The 23,637-nt window shown below is 51.6% G+C and overlaps 2 protein-coding genes and 1 long non-coding RNA gene across 3 annotated transcripts; all 3 read left to right on the forward strand.

Moving 5' to 3' along the window:
- The first annotated feature begins 12,268 nt into the window (after positions 1–12,268).
- On the forward strand, positions 12,269–13,972 carry LOC119107117 (uncharacterized). Its single transcript, XR_005095198.1, has 3 exons — positions 12,269–12,305; positions 13,392–13,541; positions 13,824–13,972. It is a non-coding gene; the product is annotated as an uncharacterized LOC119107117 (long non-coding RNA).
- Positions 13,973–14,198: 226 nt separating this feature from the next.
- On the forward strand, positions 14,199–19,354 carry LOC119108435 (fatty acid amide hydrolase 1-like). The gene is made up of 6 exons (XM_037232006.1): positions 14,199–14,213; positions 14,591–14,817; positions 16,430–16,483; positions 17,418–17,458; positions 17,523–17,536; positions 19,322–19,354. The coding sequence occupies exons 1-6, from the start codon at positions 14,199–14,201 to the stop codon at positions 19,352–19,354; spliced, it is 384 nt and encodes a 127-aa protein (XP_037087901.1).
- Positions 19,355–20,690: 1,336 nt separating this feature from the next.
- On the forward strand, positions 20,691–23,303 carry LOC119108436 (uncharacterized). Its single transcript, XM_037232007.1, has 3 exons — positions 20,691–20,773; positions 21,871–21,998; positions 23,161–23,303. Exons 1-3 carry the CDS (start codon positions 20,715–20,717, stop codon positions 23,301–23,303), a joined length of 330 nt encoding a protein of 109 aa, XP_037087902.1. The 5' UTR covers positions 20,691–20,714.
- Positions 23,304–23,637: the final 334 nt, after the last annotated feature.

Genomic DNA, 23,637 nt, shown 5'->3' on the forward strand with positions numbered 1-23,637 from the left:
CCCGAGGAATAATCCATCGCGGCTACAATGCTTTCAGGGTCCTGACCATGATACTGAATGTTCAGATGCACCACTTCTATGGTACACTGTAGCGAAAACAAGCGAGTTTCGGCTGGCAGGCTGTTAGGTGTTTCGTCGGACGACTGGGCACATGGCACGCTGCTCCTATTTGCTCAGTTAGCAGCAGCGCTGGTCCCCGGGAATAACCCGCCAATAAGAATATATGAATTGCCATTCAGACAGTTTTGAATAGTGTCGGCAAGTGATTTCATTAATGGAAGCTAAACTGACGCTTGAAATCGGCAGATAATGCTGACGGCCGAATCGTAGAGTCGCTCATACCTATCACCGGCCACATTGTTAACTCTGCTTCTCTCGTGCGCTCGTTGGGATGTGTGCTTCGTTTCAACGTGTCATATGTGACCGTCGCACTTGATTTTTCAGGTAAACATACCTTTCGTGGTAAATACAGTTAGCCGCTGACACACCGTGTTTCACGCTCGAAGGCTCGTGTTGGTATTGCGTAGACCCTAACGCAGGCTCTGGTTATTTGACCTGGAGGCCGTGGTACTGCCCGTGAAAAGCTTCCCGGGGCTAGAATATTTCAGATGCCATTTTTAACAGACTCTTTACAGCTTTATAATAATGTCCACGAGTCGTTGCACCGATCGAAACTATACTGACACGTTTGAAATGGGTACATGGTGCTGGCAGCCGAACCGTAAAGAGTCCGTTCATGGCTATCACCTATATGGCTATATTGGTAACTCGGAGTGGACTTAGCTCAATGACGTTGTGTCCAGGAATCATCTGGAGCACCTTGCAGTAGTTTATAAATGCGGAACAGCTATGCCATGCAGTGAAATTCGAGATTTCACATCAGACGGCCGGAAGATAAATGGAAGTGCTTGGCTGGAAAGGTAATATGTGGACTGGCGCTGCATGCCGAGACCTAGGCAGAGGAACGGCTCAAAAAAGGTGTCACCCATACTCATTTTGCATTTAATTTTTCATTGGTCGCCATGGGGTAAATGTCAAAAATTTTGGAAGGGGGGGGGACGGAGTGCCATGAAACGTAGAGATCCCACGTTTGTACGTTAACAGCCCAAACGGCACAACGTGATTGATTTTCCCGTCCCAAATGTGATAGCTTCTTTCTCATGTCATGTGTGACTATTATGCTAGATTTTTAAAACAAAGACACGTTTCATGACATTCACATGTAGCTGCATGCGAACCTTGCGTCATGCTCACAGCGGGTAGGTGTTGCGTCGGCCTGAACGTACGCTGTGGATTTGTGCCTAATAACCAGCATTTGTTTTCTGAACATTTTAAAATGATTTCATCATCATTCAACATCATTCAGAATTACGCGTTGTTAAGTGCATAAGCGAGGAACATTACTCACATAGATAAGACAGAGGATTGGCCTTATTCCTCGGAGAAAAACCTGGACAATGGGGATATAGTTCGGTTGATATTTCGGCAAGGTACTTTATCGAAGCGATAGCAGAAGCAACCTTCAAATAGTAATAGCAATAGCAATTAAAAAAAAAGAGCGGTAGCAAACTTCTGCTATTGTTTCAATAGAGACATGGTGCCGAAATTTCAACCGAACTATATCTCCATTGTCCTGGTTTTTCTGCGAGGAATAAGGTACTATTGTCTTATCAACATCATTCAACTCTACGGGTTAATGGCTTCTTATATCTGTATATGTTTGCGGTTCCTCACTGAATGAAAAGCGCATGAATGTAATCTATCATTAAAGCATGTAGTATATAACATAATATATATATATATATATATATATATATATATATATATATATATATTATATATATTACTTCAGCTTCAGATCGACGCAATACTTAACCGCCTGCAAGTCTGCAACAACGCTTGAGAGCAGTTATGTGTGTACCATAAAGGGAGTGTTTCCCTAAAAAAATCAAATATGGTTGTTGTACTTGACGTAGCAGAGAAAACAACAGACTTGGGACGTGGGAATCAATAAAAATGTGTTTTGTCCCAAAGGTTAGGGAACGGCGGTTACATGGGTGTTGTCCCTCCCCCCCCCCCGTTCCGAGAATGTTCAGCACGAATCGTTCGAGTACAAAATAAGTTTGGGCCACCCTCACCTTTCTGACACGTTTCTCCGGTCATGTGTCCGCTGCTAGCACAAGTCGATAAATCACTTTTCCAACCAAACGTCTTTGTAACCTTACCAAACCTTACTCCGCCTGCAATGAAGTTCAAATTTCACTGCATGACCAAACTTTGCTGCACTTAAAAACTTTTGCAAATGGTTCCGAATGATTGAGGAACAGTTAAGTTCACTCCGAAATATCATGACCGATGATAAGCATAGACTAACTTTTTGTGATTCGACCGTCAGCATTATCTGCCCGTTTCAAACGGGTCAGTATGGTTTCCTCCGATGCAATCATTCGAGGACACCATTTTAAAACTGTTTCGAGCTAAATTAAGTATATATATATATATATATATATATATATATATATATATATGCATGTAAATGCATTTCGCTACTCATTGAACATGTGGCTACGTCATGCATCAGACTTAGCGTCAAGGAGTGGTCTAGTGCCGACCTAAAAGGTCATGGTAGCTCAAGTGAATTACATTCCGGATAGAAGCGTCCCCGTAAGCGAAAGGTGCCAGCATTGTGCTCTTGTGAAGCTTCTCGAAAGTATCCCTTCTTGCTGCGTCATGCACTTTATGTTATTGCTGCATTGGGTATAAGCAATGATGCTTCGTGACAAGCTAATTGTTATGTTGTTTAATTACAGTCATGGCAGGATATATTCGCTTTCCTCCATATTTGCTTGCTCCTTGCTTGACCTCACCTAGATCCCGCCTCCAAAGACCAACCCAATGCGCCAGGTCTCGATCTGTCCGCAGTCCGGTCTGGTGATTGACTTTGACGCTTTTGAAACTTCTCCCGCCCGACCAATTAGAACATCTTCATACCCGCGCCAAAGTGCACGCACTTGACAGACGATTTGGCGAGGACGAAAATGGCGCGAACGATCAGCTGATCGGCCAAGGCCATCGATCGCCGTAACAGCATAGGCCAGATTGCGGTGAGCCCAGCATCGAATAAGACCGAGGAATGCATAACAATAATACAGGAATGTATAATGTGGATGAGATAGCAAAAGTTTTGCAAAAGTACAGTTCGCTCCACTGTTTTACGAAGTCTTTAGTAATGGAGGTGTGCTCAGGGCAAGGGCGGCAGAGAACAGTTTTGTGGTGCTTATTGCGAACCCCCTTGAAGTATGATGCGCGATAGAGTAGGCGTCAGGCGTCTGGCAGCGGGCCGCATGTAGCAACACCCCGTCAAATGCCAGAGTATTTTGATGCTGTCGGTATTAAACATGATGCGCCACGAGAGAGGGAGCGAATGGTGCGTGTCCGTTAACTTTGAGAGGCGTGCGCTTAGAGACAGGGTGGGGAGAGGGCAGAGACCCATAGGCCAGTGCACGCATGTCTCGTGCCAGAGGCACCAGTTATATAAACGTAGAAATCAACACTGCGGAATATGTAAGGGGATTTCAGCCATAGACCCAGATTGTACACAATCGATCCACACGGAAAAACTAGCGTACAGGGATCTCAGTACACGCATGAGGCAAATGACGAATGACGAAAATGACTAGTTACGCATTGAGGCGGTGAATTTTGAAGCGTGCATTGTTAACCAGGCTTGAATAAAGTTCTTAACCTTGATTTGATTTGTGGTAGGGTAAATTGCGAGTTCAGATGGCCCATCATGTGTCTAATAGGCCTATGCACAACCGAGCATCGGAATGACGAGAATGGCTGTACGGCTGGGGTCTGATGAATCGCCAAGTATACGGTATTGCTCGTTGTGTACTGTTAATACGCTTTTATGGTGTGATAGCTCATTGACGGTTGGACTGCCATTATGGAGTATTTGACTTTTAGCGCCCCTTGACTTCCCATGCAACGGCAGCAGAGATCGGGTTAGTCGATTGACAACATTGCGAAAATCATTAGCGTGATGTGTGATGGGGCATACAGAGGCGTATAATCCGTGTTAGGTCCAGAGCAATACGAGAGCACCATTTCTACTGATCACCTACAACACTCCAACCCATATCGCACCAACGCACAGCAAAGCAAGCGTGCAAGTTCTGCGAGATTTGTCTGTCTGTCGTCAAAAAATAACACTACCCAGATATACAAATATAGGTATATATATATATATAATATATATATATTTTATATATATATATATATATATATATATCACTACATGCTTCTACTATACTAATAGGAACATCAACATCCATGTACGCCTCATTATTTAATGGGTGGCCGCAAGCATATATGAATTGTCGGAAATCATTGATTGATAGAGTTGAATGATGCTGAAATATGAATAATGTTGAAATTATTTCCAAAATGCTCAGAGAATAAATGCAATATGTATCGCTCGGCCGATTACTGCCGCGGGCAAACACTGGTATTAGGCACAAACCCACAGCGTACGTTCAGGCCGACGCTAAGTACCTACCCACCTGTGAGCATGGCACAAGGTTCGCATGCAGCTAACTATGTGAATGTCATGAAACGTGTCTTTGTTTTAAAAATCTAGTGTAATAGTCACGCATGACGAGAGAGAAGCCATCCCATTTGGGACGGGGAAATCAATCCACGTTGCGCCGTTTGGGCTGCAAGCGTAGAAAGGTGGAATCTCTACGTTTCATGGCACCCCCTCCCCCACTCCCCTTCCAAAAATTTTTGAAAATTTACCCCATGGCAACCGATTGAAAAATTACATGCAAAATGAGTATGGGTGGACACCTTTTTTGAGCCGCTCCTCTGCCTAGCTCTCGGCACGCAGCGCCAGTCCACATATTACCTTTCCAGCCAAGCACTTCTATTTACCCTTCCGGCCGTCTGATGTGAAATCTCGAATTTCACTGCTTGGCATAGGTGTTCCGCATTTATTAACTATTACAAGGTGCCCGAAATGATTCCTGGACACAACGTCATTGAGTTTAGTCCACTCCGAGTTACCAATATAGCCATATAGGTGATAGCCATGAGCGGACTCTTTACGTTTCGGCCGCCAGCACCATGTTCCCATTTCAAAACGTGTCAGTATAGTTTCGATCGGTGCAGCGACTAGTGGACAATATTATAAAGCTGTTTAAATGACATCTGAAATATTCTAGCTCCGGTTAGCTTTTCACAAACAGTACCACGGCCTCCAGGTCAAATAACCAGAGCCTGCGTTAAGGTCTACGCAATACCCACACGAGCCTTCGAGCGTGAAACACGGCGTGTCTGCGGCTAACTGTATTTACCATGAAAGGTATGTTTACCTGAAAAACCAAGTCCAACGGTCACATATGACACGTTGAAACGAAGCACACATTTCCAACGAGCACACAAGAGAAGGCAGAGTTGACAACAGAGTTGGCCGGTGAGAGGTATAAGCAGAGTATACCATTCGGCCGTCAGCATTATCTGCCAATTTCAAGCATGTCAGTTCAGTTTCCATCAGTGAAATCGGTAGCCGACACTTCCCAAAACTACCTAAATGACAATTCATATATTCTTGTTGGCGGGCTATTCCCGGGGACCAGCGCTGCTAACTGGGCAAATAGGAGCAGCTGTGCCATGTGCCCAGTTATTCGACGTAATACCTAACAGCCTGGGTATTACGTCGGATATCATGGTCAGGACCCTGAAAGCATTGTAGCGCGATGGATTATTCCTCGGGGCCCACCATGACCTGTTGGGCACAAAGCCACAGCGTGCGTTAAGGCCAACGCAATACCTAACCGTCTGCAAGCCTGATACAAGGCTTGTATGCGGTTTGTGTATATACCATAAAACGCGTTGGTCACACATTGCAAACGGAGAAATGCTACGTCAGTACAGGAAAATAAATAAGGAAGTCCACTTCCGGCTGGAGCGCCCGTCGCCAAATCCACCATTTTGAACCAATACTCATTTCCATTGCGACCGCCTGCCATGAAATGTCTAATTTGACTCCATGAACGAACTTTGCTACATTTAGAAAGTACTGGAGATCCCCAATGATTCGTGAGTAAACCTGCATTGAAATCTGTCCACTCGATGTTACCAATAGTGACCGTTGATAGACTAAGCGGACTCTACGCTTCGGCCGCTACCATTGTCTGTCCACTTAAAACGTGCCAGCATAGTTTAAATCGACGATATCACTAGCAACATCATTTTAAAACTATGCATACAATTTCGCTATCATCATGGAGACAGTGGACCCCTCCTTACTGAACAAAATGTCATTCGGGTGTGCCCACTCAGAGTTAGCAATAGGGCCGATGATAGGCGTAAAGTGAACTCTTTACGTTTCGGCCGCCAGTATCATTTGTCCATTTCAAACGTGTCAATATAGCTTCATCGGTTGCAACGACTAGCTGACATCATTCTAAAGCTGTTTAAAAAGGGCATGTCAAATATTCCAGCCTCGGTTAGCTTTTCACGGACAGCACCACGGCCTACTGGGCACATAGCCAGGGCTTGCTTTCAGGCCTAAACAATACCCACACGCCTGCGAGTGAGAAACACGATGTGCATGCGGCTAAATGTGTATACCATAAAAGGTACGTTTACCTGAAGAATCAAGTCCAACGTTCACGTATGACACGCGGAAAAGCAGCATACATTCCAACGAGCGCACCAGAGACGCAGAGTTAACAATAGGGCCGGTGATGGGTATGGGCGGACTCTACGTTTCGGCCGCCAGTATCATTTGTCCATTTCAAACGTGTCAACATAGTTTCCATCGGTGCAACGACAAGTGGACATCATTATAAAGCTGTTCAAACAGCATCTGAAATATTCTAGATCCGGGAAGCTTTCCACGGGCGGTACCACGGCCTCCAGGGCACATAACCAGAGCGCGCTGTAAAGCCTACGCATTACCTACACGAGCCTTCGAACGTGAAACACGGTGTGCATGCGGCTAAATGTATATACAATGAAAAGTATTTTTACCTGAAAAATCAAGTCCAACGATCGCACATGACACGTAGAAAAGCGTACTTATCCCAACCAGCACACGATGCAACAAGAGTTACCAATAGGGCCGGTGATGGGCTTAAAACACAGCTCTTTGCGTATCGGCCGACAGCATGGTCTGTCCATATCAAACACTTTCTTAAAATGGTGTCGCTGATAGTTGCATCGATTGAAAGTAAATTGGCACGTTTGAAATGGGTGTATAACGCTGACGGCCCAAAAGGTAAAAATTACGATTATGCGCATCAACGGCCATACTATTGACTCGAAGTGGACTCACTTAAAAGACATTTTGTTCAGGAATAATTTCAAACACTTTGCAGCGGCAAAGCAACGCCACGCATTGCAATTGGAGAGTTCATAGCAGACGGCCGGAAGGTAAATTAAAGAGTTGGGCTGCAAATGTAATACAAAATCTGGCGTTGGCACCCGAAACATAGACGGAGGAACGTCTCAGAAAGTAAGGGAGCTCATAGTCATACTGTAGTCGATTCTTCCCATCCATTGTCATAACGTTAATGCTCTACATACATTCTCAGAGTGTCTAATGGTGAGGGTGCCATAACACTCACGGAACCCGCGTTTCAAGTCTAGGAAGAACCATTGCCGTCTAAACCATGTCAAAATGATGTCCACCACTGGTTGCACCGATGGACACTATTTTGGAATGTTTGTTAAAGACCGATAATGCCGGTAACCGAAAACGTTGAGCCAGTTCGTCTTTTTCCGGCCCCATTGACGGCTCAGTGTGGACATGCCTGAATGCGGTTTGTTCATGGATTACTTGGACCTTCTTGCAGTAGTTTCTTGAGGAAGCCTGCTGGGAAAGGTGGTTTTCTGCCATTATCAGGTTCCACAGTGATACGAAACGAAGACCATAACTCGTGTCACGTGACGTCATGAGCAGAAGGTAAAACGCAGCTCATTTTTCATTTATTTTTCAAATGGCACAAGAATGTAAGCCACGAGTACGTAGGTAGATGCACGTACACCATAACAGTCTCCCGGAACGACGTGAGCAGCGGGAAAATACAGCCCGAAAAACGTGTCCCACTGATAGTTTTCAACTGATGACCGATTCATTTGTACCAGTGACGCCATCAGTGGGATGAAGGACACGTGTTATTACGAATACCTGCTTGGTTTTCATTGTTGCCATCATAATTGGCTGATAAATCCTTGTGATATTGTGAGAAGTAAAGAAGTTCGTTTTTTACACTTCTACCAGTGACGTCATGACTAGCAACAAACTTGTCATTGAGATGATTTACCCAGCCTGGCAGCGACGTGTCGTCAGCTGATTAGCCGGCCCTCATTACAGACCTAAGCCGACGCTCTTCCCTCCGCAAACATTGTCGGCCGGAAGGTAAAGAACACCCGCTTATCATCTGCCCACTGGATGTGCTAGCAGGTTATGGGTCATCAAAGGAAGGCTACGTGGTATAACCTCCAAACAAAGATGATGCAATCAGGATAATTTAATCGAGCTTTAACATGCCCACTACCGTGTCATATGATCAACCCACCTCAGTGTTTAAACTAATGTGCCCACACAGGTTGCGGTTTCGCCAGCTCCGCACAAGATCGAATGCATTTTACCGCTTCGGTACGTCCCATTCAAACGCCATTCAAATCCCAGCATCCAGATCCACACCCCCACGACGAGCGAATAGCGAACAGCGACCTGCTTCCTTATTGCCGCACTCCATTCTGAAATGTACGCGAGGACTAAATAGCCGACGAAACTTGTCATTCACGCACTCCAGCCCTATGATGTCAATCGACACAATGTCCTCATTTTTTATAACGCTCAAATAGAAATCCATTCCTCTAAAAGATAATTACCTTGAATCAGGTCTAAAATCACCAAAGATGCAAAAATCCGTTACACCAGTACACCGACAGCCTAATACGCAAGTCTATGAGGCTGATCTCCACCAAATCCTCACCAGTCGATGCGCCGGGCTAGGTATCATATCCGTTCCAGAACATGGCAACCCTGACTCAGCTCAAAATCGCTAACACTCCCCAAACCACAAAAATTGGCTGCAGTCCAATGCCCCGAGTCTATAAGACCGATTGCCACCAAACCTTATGTTCTCGCGCCTTCAGCCAGCGCGCCGCGCCAGCCGTTACCGCGAAATATCACATCGCACCAATCGGCCACATCAATGAATTGTGGCTCAAATTAATGCACACTTGCTCCGCCTGCCACGCGGTATGGATGTGTGGACCCGGAAGAGTCGATTTAGTATTCACCACAGAGCAACCCTGGCACAGCGAAGCAGGAAGGGAAAGACAATCTCATTGTACCTGTATATTACACACGCCACCCGACTTGTGGTGAATATGCATTCACTGACATACAATAACAAACGCGCATTTTTATGAATAAAAACAAACTACGTATATTAAGACACGCGAAGGAGTCTCCCGTAAAGGCCACAGAGTCCCACCCTCTTTGACCCGTCCCCAGCAACCCACCCTATAGAGGTCACTGTGCGGAGTGCCTACAGAAGCCGCTGTCCACGGCCCACATCACGCTCGCCCTGGGGTGGGGCGTTCTCTTCCCCTCCCCCCCCCCCCCACACACACACGCAGTACTCGTCTGCGGCACCAGGGATGCCTGGTACTGTTGTTCCCGCCACCTAGCGGCCGGCCGCGTCTCCAGTGCCGGTGTAGCCGACAGCCAGGATGACGGCCACCTGGCGACAGATCTCGGAACCAACGACCTCGAGGTGTCCGGTGCAACCGGACTCGCGCCATACGGGAGAAGGCGCCCGCGCTCCTTCCACCTTGGGCGTAAAATGGTGGCCGCGTGCGGAGAACAAGTCGCGCACCACGAGGGGTCGAATGTTTTACACAAACCTTTGCCAATTCCCAATCGATGTGCCATGTTGCCCTCCCCCCTATCCTTCGTAGAATGCGGTAACCTTGGGTCTGGTCAAAGGTCAAGAAAAAAACGCTCAAAACCACCAAAACTGGTTGCAGGCAACACTTTTCTCCTAACATATGGAACTGATCTCCACGAAACCTTCATCAAGGTTATGCGCCATGGTCGATAACCTGTCCATTGCAGAACATGGTGATCTTGGGTCACCATGCGTGCCGTGTCACCATACATATGGTGTACGGTCATAGATCGGCACTGTCCAGCCCATACCATACGGTGCCGCCGAGAGGGGGGGGGGGGCTGCCCATGGCTTATAGACGGTCCTGAGCTGCGCCAGGTCAGGTCTGGGCGGCACAAAACGTACCAGGCCTGGCGAGATCTCGGGACCAGACCAGGCATGGAGTCTCGAGAGGACTTCTGCCGCTTCCGGAACCCGGTCCGGAATTGCGGAGATTTTCTCGGCCGCCAGCCACTGAGTTCCAACGGCCGATATTTTTGGTCCCACCTCTTGGCGCCTTCCGGCTCAGCACTTCCAGCCCAAACCACCAGCCACGCAGAACAACGAATTCTCACCAGGTTCTTGCACCAGGGCAATCGCTTCAACCAGTTATCTCCGTCGGTGGGCTCCCGGATCGCGCACAACCTGAGAGTAACTGGTCGGGAACGGCGACCGCCTACCGTCGTCTCGGCGCCATTCCAGCCCCAGCCAGCCGGAGCTGGTGGGAGCTGTGTGACGCATGAACTCTTCTGAAGCTGGTGATTGGATGGGGTGTCGGTGGGGCCAGTCAAGAGGTGTTGCGCAGCGATAGGCCGCCGTATGTAGCGCGTTGTCAACGCTTCCGTGACAAAGGGCATTTGTTCCCGATGGGTCGAAAACTGCCGAGGTGGTTCCCATTCACAAAGCGAAAGGCGACGTATACATGCCCTCTAGATATTTAGTGACCTCCCTGCCGTCTTGCTTGTCTAAAAGAGCTAAGAATATTGTCTGCAATAACTCTCTCGGTATCTGCATAACCACAGTAATTTATTTCATGACCAATATGCAGATAGGCCTTGCCACTGCACCGAGGACGCCGTGCCCGGCGCTGTCGAATGAATCAAACACAACTCAGAACGCGGCGAGATTTCCCCAGTTAACACCGCCGACCTCAGCAAAGCATTTGACACGGTTGACGATAGCATCCCGTTAAGCTGGGATGGTACGGAATCAACCCAACATGGTTCCGAAGCTCTCTGGATGATCAGAAGCCGCTGGCTGGCGAGAGGCGGTACGACGACTTAACCGGTCCGCTTCGGTATGCCCCAGGGATGCATCGCCAGGCCGATGCTCCTTAGCTTATATACAAATGACCTTCTCTGTCACAAACCAGTTTGTCGAGTGGCAGCATACCCTGACGACGCTCTGCTGCCCGACCACTCGCCGCTGCTTAAAGTACGTGTAACCCTTCACAACCAACTCACCCGCTACGATTCAGCGTATGTGTTTGCTGCGTGTGTGCGGTCGTGTGTATTGTGTTTATCCGTGGCGTCACGCCGGGCCACCCGCTCATCGGAGACCGGAGCTCTGAAGCTCTGCCGGGGCGCAAACTCTCGGCCAATCGGAGGTGGTTTGCTACCGTGCTGCCTCATCGTGGAGCGAGCTGCCGACTTAGGTTTTGTGCTCATTGTGCTCAGAAGAATGGGCAGCATCTGTATGCAAAATTGCTGGCAACCCTGTAAGTCCGCTAGATCTAGAATTAAAAGCTGAGCCAATGTTAATAAAACGCGCTTTTTAGCGACATCGGCATTTGAATAAGCGACCTTGAAAGGCTGTAACCTTTCGGAAATGGTGTACCGGTCTTAGGTTTTGTGTTCATGGCAATCAAGAAGTCAAAATCCATCTGCACAACGATTTCCAAGAGAATTAAAGGGGTTCGCTTTTTTATCATGATGTGCGATGCAGGCTGTGTCGCGGTAATTGGGCGGTAGCCGGTTCTAGATCTGTGCTCATGATAGCCAAAGGACTCAACTGCGTCATCAGGATATATTTCAGGTCAATCTGAAGTGTACGCTGAAATCTGGTATGGACCTAAATATGAATGTGAAATGAGAGTCTGGTGCCAACAGAACAAGCCCGTCCGCTGCACATTTTTTTGGACAACCCGATGTTTCCCTTAATATGGCAGTAATATGGGAGCATTAATATGATTAAGCTACAATTAATACGCGACGGAGTCAAACACACACTGTTTACAAAACAGAAAGATAGGTGGGTGCCCGCCCTTCCCGCCAGGGTGAGAGGCAGGCGACGCAATATAGCCTCAGCGGCTGAGTGTGTCGTAAAGCCCCACTGACAGACAGACAAAGATAGGTGGGCAACGCGTGGTTGTTGAGCGCAGCGTTATGGGGCTTTGGGTGGGCGTGTTGGTCATTGCTGCATTTGTTTTTATTGTTTTTATTGTACACCATTGTATTGTATTGTACACATATTGTTTTTATTGTACACCAGTCGTCGTGTTTAAGGCAGGACATATCGTAAATAATGTCAAAACAGGTAGAATCATGCTCCTACCTTCGAATTTCAATAACTTCGATGGCGGGCTCCCGAGCGCCGCGCGCACCGCACCGCCTGGACTCCCCAGCGCCATTTCTGCGTTGCCGTTGCGTAAATACAGCATTTCTGCTTACCAAGAACTCTACAAAATGTACGGGACCAAGGTAAACCATTCGTCGTGTTTAAGGCAGTACATATGTAAATAATCACAAAACAGGTAGATTCATGATCTTACCTTCAATTTTTTATAATTACGATGGCGAGCTCCCGAGCGCCGCACACACACAGCACCCATGACAACCGGCGCCATTACTGCGCGGGTCACAACATTACTGCGCATCAAGCAGCATCAAGAACCATACAAATGTACCCGGCCAAGGTAACAAGAATCCATGAAATTTGATCCTTGATGCCAACAGGACCATGGGTTTGCAGGGGGATTGGGTGGGGAATGTAAAGCAAAATGAGAACATGGCAGCTAAATAAAAGCTCACTACATGATGCCTATATATGGCATGGAACATGGATGCCAATGGGATGCTGGGTGAAGAGGATATAGGGTGGGGAGGTTAGGTTAGGTTAGGTTAGGTTAGGTTAGGTTAGGTTAGGTTAGGTTAGGTTAGGTTAGGTTAGGTTAGGTTAGGTTAGGTTAGGTTAGGTAGGTTAGGTTAGGTTAGGTTAGGTTAGGTTAGGTAGGTTTGGTTAGGTTAGGATTTTGTCTCAACTTCAAACTGTTCCTCTGCTAGCCAGACAGACCAATAAGTAATTTATCAGTGCAAAGCAGCTAAGTGATGAAAAGGCCACTGGCCACCCTATATCAAAATGATTGGTGCTGAGTTTTTGACAGGTAATCATTATGATCGTGTAGCATATCTCACCAAGTGCCGTTTGATTTTTCACCAGAACCAGCAGCTCTGGCAAAACCAAGAATCTTCAGCTCATATGAGTACCATGACAGATTCCATGTGGAATTTGTGGGTTGTGGGTGCAAGCTGTGCTGCTATATCAGGAATGACTCTGCTTTGGTGGCTGAAGAAGAGAAATTCAGCAAAGGTAAGGCCTTGTGAAGATGCCAGTTATTGCATAACTATGGCTTTTGCTTATTATTGGAAGGTGCATTCAGTTATGGAAAAGCATTATGTATTGCCATTTTTCTTTGCCACATATTATGCTTCACTAATGTTAACATCTATTTGAGGTTTCAAAGTTCCTTGCTGTAGCCAGCTCGGTGACACAGCCTAATAAGCCCCCCACAAGCCAAGGCAAGTTATGTGACCCCATCAGGCAGCCTGCTATGCCCAGGCTCAGTGCTGAGATTGTGACATCCTCTGACAGCCCGAGTACTACGCGCGGGTCGAGCGGCGTTTGGAGCTGGAGCGGCAGCGACGTGTCCAGTTGACCAAACACCTTCTGGTTGATGGTAACCTGATCACCGAGGAGAGGATGGACATCCTGGAGCTGCCTTTGCTGCAACTGATAGAACAGTTGCAGGTGGGGCAGTTTGAAGGCCGTCCAGGTACTCAGAGCTTACCAGGCCAAGGTGAGTGTTTTGGCAAGTGTATTTCTAAGCTCTGGTAGGGTGTATTTCTGTGCTCTGTCTGAGACCATTGATATGTAGATGTTTCCATTTGCAGTGTACCCATCTGAGGATGATGTGCTGTTGAACATTTGACATAATTTGTTGACTTTGTACTTTCTTGTGTGACATACATGCACTATTTTCAGGCTCTGCAAGCATCAGCAAAATACAACTGTGTTACAGAGTTTGTTGCAAACTGCTGAGGTGAGACTTGTACTATAATGACAATGTTTAACACCTGTATGCTTTCATTAATCAAGATGATGTTTCCTGACACTTCAATTCAAAGTCATCATAATTATTGTAAATGTCGTGAGGGAAGGATGAACACAGGGCAAATGACAATGCAGTGCAGATCTGACTACCAAAAGTGAAATAATAAACTAATCACCTGATCGAGTGACTAAATTTGCTTAATGGCACACCTGACCAATGAGTTGTGACTTGTGACAGTGCTGCACACTGGCCTGTGCTGGTACTCGTGACCTGGCACTCTGCCGCTGACTGGTGCCGATGTCGCTAGAGCCGGGCATCGGTGCTGGACCGCCTGCCGGCGGCGGCGCGCGGCCCTCTGCACGGCCTTCCCTTCAGCGTGAAGGACTGCGTCGACCTGGAGGGCTACGACTCAACAGCCGGGCTGGCCAAGCACCTGGGCCAGCCGGCGTCGCGCTCGGCGCCTGTCGTGCAGACGCTCATCGACCTGGGCGGCGTGCCCTTCTGCAAGACCAATGTCCCACAGACCATGATCAGGTGAGCACTCGCTCGCCGGCCGGGCGAAAAACGACAGCGCGTGTGCACCCACACGTGCGCGCGTCCGCGTGCGTTAGCGTGCGTGTGCACGTGCTAGTGCGTGTGCGTATGCACCACCTTACGGTGAAGGTCTGTGAAGAAAACCTTCGCGCCGCCGACACAAGGTGGCGAACGGCAGTCGGGCCGGCCGGCGGGAGAGAGGCGGCGACAAGCCGTGCTCGAGCAGGTGCAGAATGTCATTAATAAAGCAATGTGGTGGAGAACAAATGCTCGGCGTGCATGCAAAGAGCTTAATGGGGGCCTGACGGGCACAACTTCCTGCAGTAGTAGGTTGCGACCGTCTTGTCGTCTTCCAGTCCGAAATTGGCTTTCTTCATGCGCTCCGCGTGGGTGGCGGCCGCTTGGCTAAGAGTCGCCGCGTGTCTAACAGCACCCTTCCCTGCGGATCACCTGCAATATCGCCGAAACTGTTAAAAACGTAGCACACGTGCCGGTATGTGAAAATTGTAGAGCAGTGCCGGCCCGTTCTATCGCATTTGGGTCCGAAAATCCCGCTAGAGAAGTGGTTTGAGGCGGATGGCGGCCGCCTGACCGAAAATTGCTTCGGGTCTAGTAACGTACCTCCTTGCAGATAAGGCAAAACCATCTAGATAGGTAGAGATCTGATGCCTTTCTTCTCGCCTCCATCGAATCCACCTGGAGTCTAGTCGAGTACAATAAGTTAAGGGTTGAGCTAGACGAGGTGGCTATAACCAACGCTAAATACGCCTAAAAGGATTTCTTACTGAATTTCACTCACTTTCCTCTCAGGATTCGAGGAAGTGGTTCGCAGCCCTCCCAACTGAGTAAAGCTACGCCCCTGAAGTCGAGTTTTGTCTTGCGACCTCGACCCCCCCATTTCACAGGTCCGGCTGCAGTGACCGGAACCCCTTGCCTTTGAACCTAACTCGCTCTCTCGCAGGTTCGGCTGTGCCTACCCGGCTTCACCTTGTGACCCCTACTGGGACGCATGGCCTTAAGTTCTCACCGGAATTTGGCTACTGTAACCCGATATACCCTTGCCTCGCAGATTCGGTTGCAGCAGCCCGATGTACCCTTGCCTCGCAGTTTCGGTTGCAGTAACCCCATGTACTCTTGCCTCGCATTGTCGGTTGCAGTAGCCCGATGTACTCTTGCCTCACAGCTTCGGCTTGTAGTAACCCAATATACCCTTGCCTCACAGGTTCGGTTGCAGGTAACCTGATGGTACTCTTGCCTCGCAGCTTCGGTTTGCAGTAACCCGATGTACCCTTGCCCCGTAGATTCGGTTGCAGTAAACCCGATGCACTCTTGCCTCGCAGATTTGGTTGCAGTAACCCAATGTACCCTTGGCCTTGCAGTTGTCGGTTGCAGTAACCCGATGTACTCTTGCCTCGCAGTTTCGGTTGCAGTAACCCGATGTATCCTTGCCTCGCCAGTTTTGGGGTGCAGTAACCCGATATACCCTTGCCATCACAGCTTCGGTTGCAGTAACCCGATGTACCCTTGCCTCGCAGCTTCGGTTGCAGTAACCTGATGTACCCTTGCCTCGCAGATTCGGTTGCAGTAAACCCGATGTATCCTTGCCTCGCAGCTTCGGTTGCAGTAACCCGGTTTGGGGCGTCACGACCAACATCTACGACGGCCGGCGCGTAACCGGGCGGCTCTTCGGGCGGCGAGGGCGTGCTGGTGGCGGCCGGCGGCTCGCCCCTCGGTGTCGGCACAGACGTGGGCGGCAGCGTGCGCGTGCCAGCGCTCTTCTCCGGCTGCTACGGCTTTCAAGCCCACCTGCGGACGCCTCAGGTCAGTCGGCGTCTGCTGGCAGGCGTGCGGGCGTCAGGCGAGGCTGTCCGTGGCGAGAGACGGTCTCTTGCTGTGACAGCCCTGTCGTGGCAGCTCAGGGCCACATTACCTGACTATCAAGTGGTGAACAGAGTCCCCGTACTTGTCAGCTTTGCTATCATGTGATAAACGGATTTTCTTCCTTTCCACCATGTTTTGGAGGCTTTGTGAGAGATCAGTCACATTGTGTTTGATGAATACCTTCTAGTGGCCAGCTTTTTCACATGAGTTTGTTTGATCTCCGACGCATGCCCAACCGACGTGGTCATGAGCTTCCAGCCCTGCACACCGGCTGTTACAACGGGGCCAGAGCTAGACAGCATTATCATGCACCGAATTAAAACTCACCCCGCGATCTAAAGGCCGTTTTGCTGCGCCGATCGCGGCTAGTTTCTCCGTGGTGTGAGCGTGGCCTGGGACGGCGATTTGTGTGGCAGATGACCACGGGGCCTGCTTAGATGAAACTGCCCCACCCGGGGCCGTTGTCTCGCGTCTCTGGTGAAACCGGCGGAGTCATTCGAAGCTACCAGTCATTTGCGTACGTGCCAATCGTCACTTTCAAGCAGCGCGGGGCTAGCCAGATGCTGTCAGACCGGATCTGCACGCCGCCCTCGCTGGGGCAAGCGTTTTTGTGCTGGCCGATACAGATGGACGCCGGCGTGCCGTGCTGCCGCAGATGGCCATGTGGCTGGGTGTGCGGCGTGGCCCCGTGGCTGACGGCCGGTCGGTGTGGTTTTCAGCTGCGTCGGTCTGCGCGCGGTGCTGCCGGCCACGTTCGGAGGTGAGAGCGCCAGCCGGTGCCGCTGCCCGCCGCGTGCGCGCCCGTCTCACTGTCTCTGCCGCAGGGCGGAGCACGACTGTGCGGCGGGTCTGGTCTCGTCTCTCTCAATGGCTCTGTCCACAAAGCCAGAACTGATGTGTTGTGTGGATTGGTCAGACCAGTCGCGTGTGGTCAGGACGCTTCTGCGGCAGGGCGGTGATGTAACGCGTGTTCGCACCGGCATGCCACCTTCCGTTTGATAGCCACGCTATTGTGTCTACAATGCTAATGTGTGGCGTGTATTTGGCGTCAAAAGAACCGAACGCTGCATATGTTTTTTTGTGTTGTTGTTGCTGTTGTGACAATTTTGGTCCTTGTCCCCCGCCTACAATGAGTTTTTGTGAACTTAACATGTGCTAACAAGTGTTTACACCTGTGAACCCAACACTAGAACTTACGTCGAATCGTAGGCCAGACTGTTGAAAAGGCATTATCAGAGCCTTTCCCGGAGCACCTGATCCAGGTGTTTGCTTCGGGCAGAAATGTGCATTTATACACGGTGGTGGTTGAAGACGGAAGCAGGCGCAGGATGTGGTTTGATTTGCAGCGGCTGGGCGAAAGGGTGTTGCACCTCCTCAGCTCGCCCAGTTTATACTTCCGAAATTCATTGCAGTTTAGAGAAGCGTTGGTTTGGGGCGGGGCGGAGGAGGGGGGGGGGACCGGTGGGGGGGGGGGGGGGGGGGGGGGGGGGGGGGGGGCTATGTTTGACCGCATCAGACCGTTGAGGCAATGTTTCATCCATCAAGCACCTGAAAATGAGCAGCCCTACTGAGTAAGATCTGACGACAGGTGATAGTTCTTAACTCGGTCGAAAAGCGCGTGGTCTTTGTTAGGGTACCAGGACTGGTTGGTGGTTGAGAAGGCCGATACTTCTGCCAAGGAGGCCGCAGCTGGCCCACGACCTAGTTCTGCTCGCGCACCACACTGATATTAAACAGCTGCTTTTGACAGTTACTTTCCGCCCTTCTGAAAGAAAAAGGGCAACAATCTGGGGACCAGGGGAGCACAGACAGCCATGGCGATGCGAGAAATAGGCTTAGGGCAGTACAGGACAGAGTGGTTAACTGGACCTCCGCACACCACACAAAAGCAGGAAGGAGAGAAGGTCAGTCTCTGTTGCCTCCGTATCGGCCACACCTACGCAGCGCACGGTTTTCTTCCGTCCGGAGGTCAAGCGTCATCGTGTCCCAGATGCGGTAACTCACTGTCAGTTGGCCAAGTGCTCGTGCAGTGGCCTTACCAGAAGCTGAGCGCCAGTGTTATTTCGGCCCCCACGCACGGTGGAGACTGTCTCTGCTCGCCTTCATTGGGAAGAACCGGTCGCTTACATTAAGATCGTTTTATATTTAATCATGCATGCAACTTTTGATGCAATCTAATCACCTCTTAATGCCCTGTGACTGTGTCTGACTCTAACTTTGGTACGCCTAACTTAGGCTCCGCGACTTAGACCGCTTAACGCACGGTACGTACGCACGCCTCGCTGAAATGAAGACCGTCTGCCCAAGTCATGGGCGCAAAATAGCCGCTCCAACCGACGCGCCCATGAAACCAAAATACCATCCCATACTACTTCGACGCACGCGCCTCTGCACTCACTATAAAAGGTGTGTAGTGTTGGCTGCAGTTGGGCCGACACGCCTCACGCCACGTCACGTGCCCACTGTACGCGCCACAGTCGGCTTTCTCAGACGCCTGACGGCACGTTACGTGCCCAGGTACGCGCCACAGTCGGCTTGCTCAGATGCCTTACGGCAGTCATGCCCACGGTATGCGCCACAGTCGGGTTTCTCAGACGCCTGACGGTGCGTCACGTGCCCACAGTACGCGCCACAGTCGGCTTTCTCAGACGCCTAACGGTGCGTCACGTGTCCACAGTAACGCGCCACAGTCGGCTTCCTCAGCCGTGAGATAGCCGGCCTGCAGAAGGTGATGGAGCTCCTGACCTCGCCACTCGAGGCGGCGGACATGTACCGGCTGGACCCGCTGGTGCCGCGAGTCTACTGGAACAGCCAGGTGGGGCAGACGGCCATCGGCTGCGGTGACGGTGGCTCGCTCCAATGGCGGGACGTCGGTGGCGTCAGTATGGTTCCAATGGCTGGAACTGTTGGTGGCGGGTGGCTGGGTTCCAATGGCGGGACTTCGGTGGCGTTGGATGGGTTCCAATGGCTGGGACTGTCTGTGGCGTTGGGTGGGTTCCAATGGCGGGACTGTCTGTGGCGTTGGCAGGGCTTTCATGGCTGGGACTGTCAGTGGCGTTGGCTGGATTTTAACGGGTTTGCGGGTCCAGCACAGGCTTGAACGGGGTATTTGCTCTGTCAAGCTACACCCAGTTTGTTGATTTGGTTTTGGTTGTGGTAACATTGTGAGATATTGGGTTGGTTCGAATCGAGGGCCCTTTGTTGTGCGTGTGCTGGAGACATCGTTGATACAGACGTTGCTTCCCTGTCTGGCCAGCTGACCCATTCTTCGGATCACACACTTGGCGCTTCCCGAAGCGCGCAAATGGCCAGGCGTTAGCAGCCACCATAGCTGGTCGGCGGAGCCTGCCGTGTTGTTGCAGCCACATGGCTGGTCGTGGGCCCTGCCGGTGGTTGGCAGCCACTATGGCTGGTCGGCGAGGCCCTGCCGGTGTTGGCGCCCACTATGGCTGGTCGGCGAGGCCCTGCCGGTGTGGCAGCCCACTATGGCTGTCGGCGAGGCCCTGTCGGTGTTGGCAGCCACCATGGCTGGTCGCGGGGCCTGCCGGTTTGTTGGCAGCCACTATGGCTGGTCGGCGAGCGGCCATGCCGGTTTGTTGCAGCCCATATGGCTGGTCGGCGAGGCCCCCTGCCGGTGGTTGGGCAGCCACTATGGCTGGTCGATGGCCCTGTCGTGTTGGCAGCCACATGGCTGGTCGGCGGGGCCCCTGCCCCGGTGTTGGCAGCCACCATGGCTGGTCGGCGGGCCCTGCCGGTGTTGGCAGCCACTATGGCTGTCGGCGAGGCCCTGCCGGGTGGCAGCCACTATGGCTGGTCGGCGCTGGCGACGGCTGACAGTCGGTGTCGCTCCGCCGCAGATGGCCGGCGGCCGGCGCCGCTGGGGGTCGCTACGTGGCGGACCTGCCCACGTTCCCGAGCACGCCCGGCTGCCGGCGCGTGCTGACAGAGACCGTGCAGGCGCTGGAGGCGGCCGGCCACGAGACGCACCCTTCCACCTGGAGGCGGACCACGCCGCCATGGATATTATCATGCGGACGGTGATACCGGATAACGGGGTCTACATGACGCGCGCTGTGTGAGTGGAAGGAGGGGATGCACGGGAGGGGCGGGGGGGAGGGGGGGGGGCATCCTGAGCGGGAGCACCACTCAAGGGGACCCATCTCACACTTGGGTGGTTGCTACCTAGCCGCCTGTAAGCTGGCTGAGGCAGGCTGTCAAGTAGAGAGCTCTTGTGCGTGTACAGTCGCTCGGACTGGACGGCCGCCTGTGAAGGGAGGCGTGGAGGGGGGAGGGGGGGGGGGAGGCGTTGTGTGGACACAGCGAATGGGAGCACCGGACGAGCGGAATACTTTTGTTTTTTTGGGGGGGGATGCGACAATGGGGGTTTCTCGACGATTGGGGTGTGGACAATGGTACTGTGGATTTGCCTCCTGCGTTTACTGGGCGTAGGTGAGGATGGCACCTTATGGATGAATACTGAGTAGAAGCTCATGCGAACCGTCGCAATTTTTGACAATCATGTCACCTTTTGGTGACGGGGATGAAAAAGGGATCCTGCATCGCAGCACTTCTACCCTATCCCTCTCCCTGTCTCCCTCTCCGTCTCCCTCTCCGTCTCCGTCTCCGTCTCCATCTCCCCTCTCTTTCTTCCTCCCCCTCTCCCTCCTCCTCCCCCTCTCCCTCTCTCCATCCATCTCCCTCCCTCTCCCTCCCCCTCCCGTCTCCTCTCTCTCTCCCTCCCTCCTCGCCCTCTCCCTCTCCCTCTCCCCTCTCCCTCTCCCTCGCCCTCTCCGTCTCCGTCTCCGTCTCCCCCTCCGTCTCCCTCTCTCCCTCTCCCTCCCCATCTCGCTCTCCTCCCTCCCTCTCCCTCTCCCCTCCTCTCCTCTCCCTCTCTCCCTTCCCTCTCCCTCTCCTCTCCCTCTCCCCTCCTCTCCCCTCCCCTCCCTCTCCCTCTCCCTCCCTCTCCCTCTCTCCCTTCCCTCTCCCTCTCCCTCTTCATCTCCCTCTCCCTCTCTCTCCCTCTCCCTCTCCCTCTCCTCCTCCCTCTCCTCTCCTCCCTCCCTACCTCCCTCCCTCCCTCCCTCCAGTGGCTGCGGGCCAACCGCCGGCGGTGGTGGTCAGTGTGGACGGCCTTGCTTCGGGCGTCCCTCACCAACCGCCGTCGCCCCGCAGCGCTGATGAGGAGGTGGACAAGAGCATCGAGACGCTCGTGGCCATGCTGCGCGTCCCGCGCTGGCTGCGCGTCCTCATCGCCTGGGGCACCAGCAACAACTTCCGCTACCTTGGGACGCGACTGAAAGGTTGGTCTCAGACATCACGTGGACGGCAGGATGGATTGGAGTTTTCGGACGCTATGTTATTAGAGCGTACAATTTTAGTGATGGAAGGTTACGTCCGTCGGGTAGCCTGCTGCTGAGAGTGACGGAAAAATCAACAAATGATTGGACAACCAGGGGCATAGTCAACCAATGTGCCCCACATAATTGTGCTGGTTGCTCGGGTTATTTCAAGCTACTGCCACAATCACTTCTGAAATTTGGGTGAAGGAGCATGTGCGTGTGTGCGTGTGTATGCGTGTGTGCGCTAGCGTGGCTGCGTTTGCGTGCGTGCGTGTGGTGTGCGTGCGTACGTGTGTGCGTGCGCGCGCATGCTTGAACAACGGCGGACGTAAAGACTGGGTTGCATTCTGAATCCTTCTACGAAAGAAAGCGTGGTTTTTATCAGCTGCCCCACGCTCTGCTGCTGTGTCCGGGCCCGTGAGAGCGCGGGGGAATGACCAGGACCAGGGTAACCGCAGCGATCGGAGGGAGGGGTGGGGGACCGACGGACGGCGTTTGCCTCGAGAGCGCCGTGCATCGCTTCACTCTTGTCCGGATTTCGGAGTCAGCTTGTGCGAATGACAGAGTTTTGTTATATATATATATATATATATAGTTTATATATAAGATGTTAGAGTTTTGGCGTGGGTGGCGGAAGGTTACCGGACTGAGTCAGGTTCGCAACCGCCTGTCAGCGTTGAGACATTGCGAAGACAGTTATTGACACGCACTGACACGAGACACTTATCCAGAGTCGACCAAACTAATTGCACCCGTGACCCTCTCTGACCTGTCCTTGATAAAAGTCTTACTGACACTAGCGTGTCGTTTTTTATATTTGTTAGCTCGCTGTGGTCATGTTGTAAAACCTCAAGAGGACCGCCAAGTCACAAGCGATCAGATTCGGATTGCCGCTAGCGTTGCACGTCGTACCTCGCCCTGCCATTCAGAAAACGCCCCTAACGATACGTCTCTGCCTCCAGCCTTTCGCTAGAACATTGCCTACGTCAAGCCGAATGAGCAGAATTACCGTGAGACGCACCATGCCCGGAGCGAACAAGTGCTGACCAGCTCACAGTGACCTCGTGCATGCCACTGAGTCGGAGTCGGTCGCAGTTCAGCCTCCTCTGCCCTGGCCCGACAGCCTGGACGGGCACCACGGTGGAGGCGGTGCAACTGAAGCTCGCCTGGAATCAGCTGGTCGACCGTACTCTGAAGCAGTGGCGCGCCGCCTCGACCTGCTCGTGCTGCCCGGCTTCATGTGTCCGGCGCCGCCGCATGACATGAGCAATCTGGTCGGTGGGTGACGCTGCGGGCCAGTGGCCGGGCCAGTTGACTGAGCGCCAGCGGCTGAGCGGGGGGGGGTGGGGTGGGGTGGAGTGAGATGAGATGAGATGAGATGAGAGATGAGATGAGATGAGATGAGATGAGATGAGATGAGATGAGATGAGAATGAGATAGGGATGGATGGGATGGGAGGATGGGATGGGATGGGATGGGATGGGATGGGATGGGATGGAATGGGATGGGATGGGATGGGATGGGATGGGTGTGGGGAGGGGGGGGGGGGGGCTGGACGTGGCACCGGCAGGGTGAGTGGAACACCCTCAGGAATTAGGTT

This window comes from Pollicipes pollicipes, unplaced genomic scaffold, assembly GCF_011947565.3.
Source record: "Pollicipes pollicipes isolate AB1234 unplaced genomic scaffold, Ppol_2.1 Scaffold_6686;HRSCAF=7923_pilon_pilon_pilon, whole genome shotgun sequence".
NCBI classification, from domain to species: Eukaryota; Metazoa; Arthropoda; class Thecostraca; order Pollicipedomorpha; family Pollicipedidae; genus Pollicipes; species Pollicipes pollicipes.

Bases quoted from the DNA above. Each gene is read 5' to 3' on its own strand.
- LOC119108435 (XM_037232006.1), top strand. The intron at 14,818-16,429 runs GTGAGCACTCGC...CTTGCCTCGCAG, and splicing joins GTCCCACAGACCATGATCAG to CTTCGGTTGCAGTAACCCGG. The intron at 16,484-17,417 runs GCGCGTAACCGG...TGTGGTTTTCAG, and splicing joins ACCAACATCTACGACGGCCG to CTGCGTCGGTCTGCGCGCGG.
- LOC119108436 (XM_037232007.1), top strand. From the start codon at position 20,715: ATGGATATTATCATGCGGACGGTGATACCGGATAACGGGGTCTACATG. The intron at 20,774-21,870 runs GTGAGTGGAAGG...GTCGCCCCGCAG, and splicing joins GTCTACATGACGCGCGCTGT to CGCTGATGAGGAGGTGGACA. The intron at 21,999-23,160 runs GTTGGTCTCAGA...CTGGCCCGACAG, and splicing joins CCTTGGGACGCGACTGAAAG to CCTGGACGGGCACCACGGTG.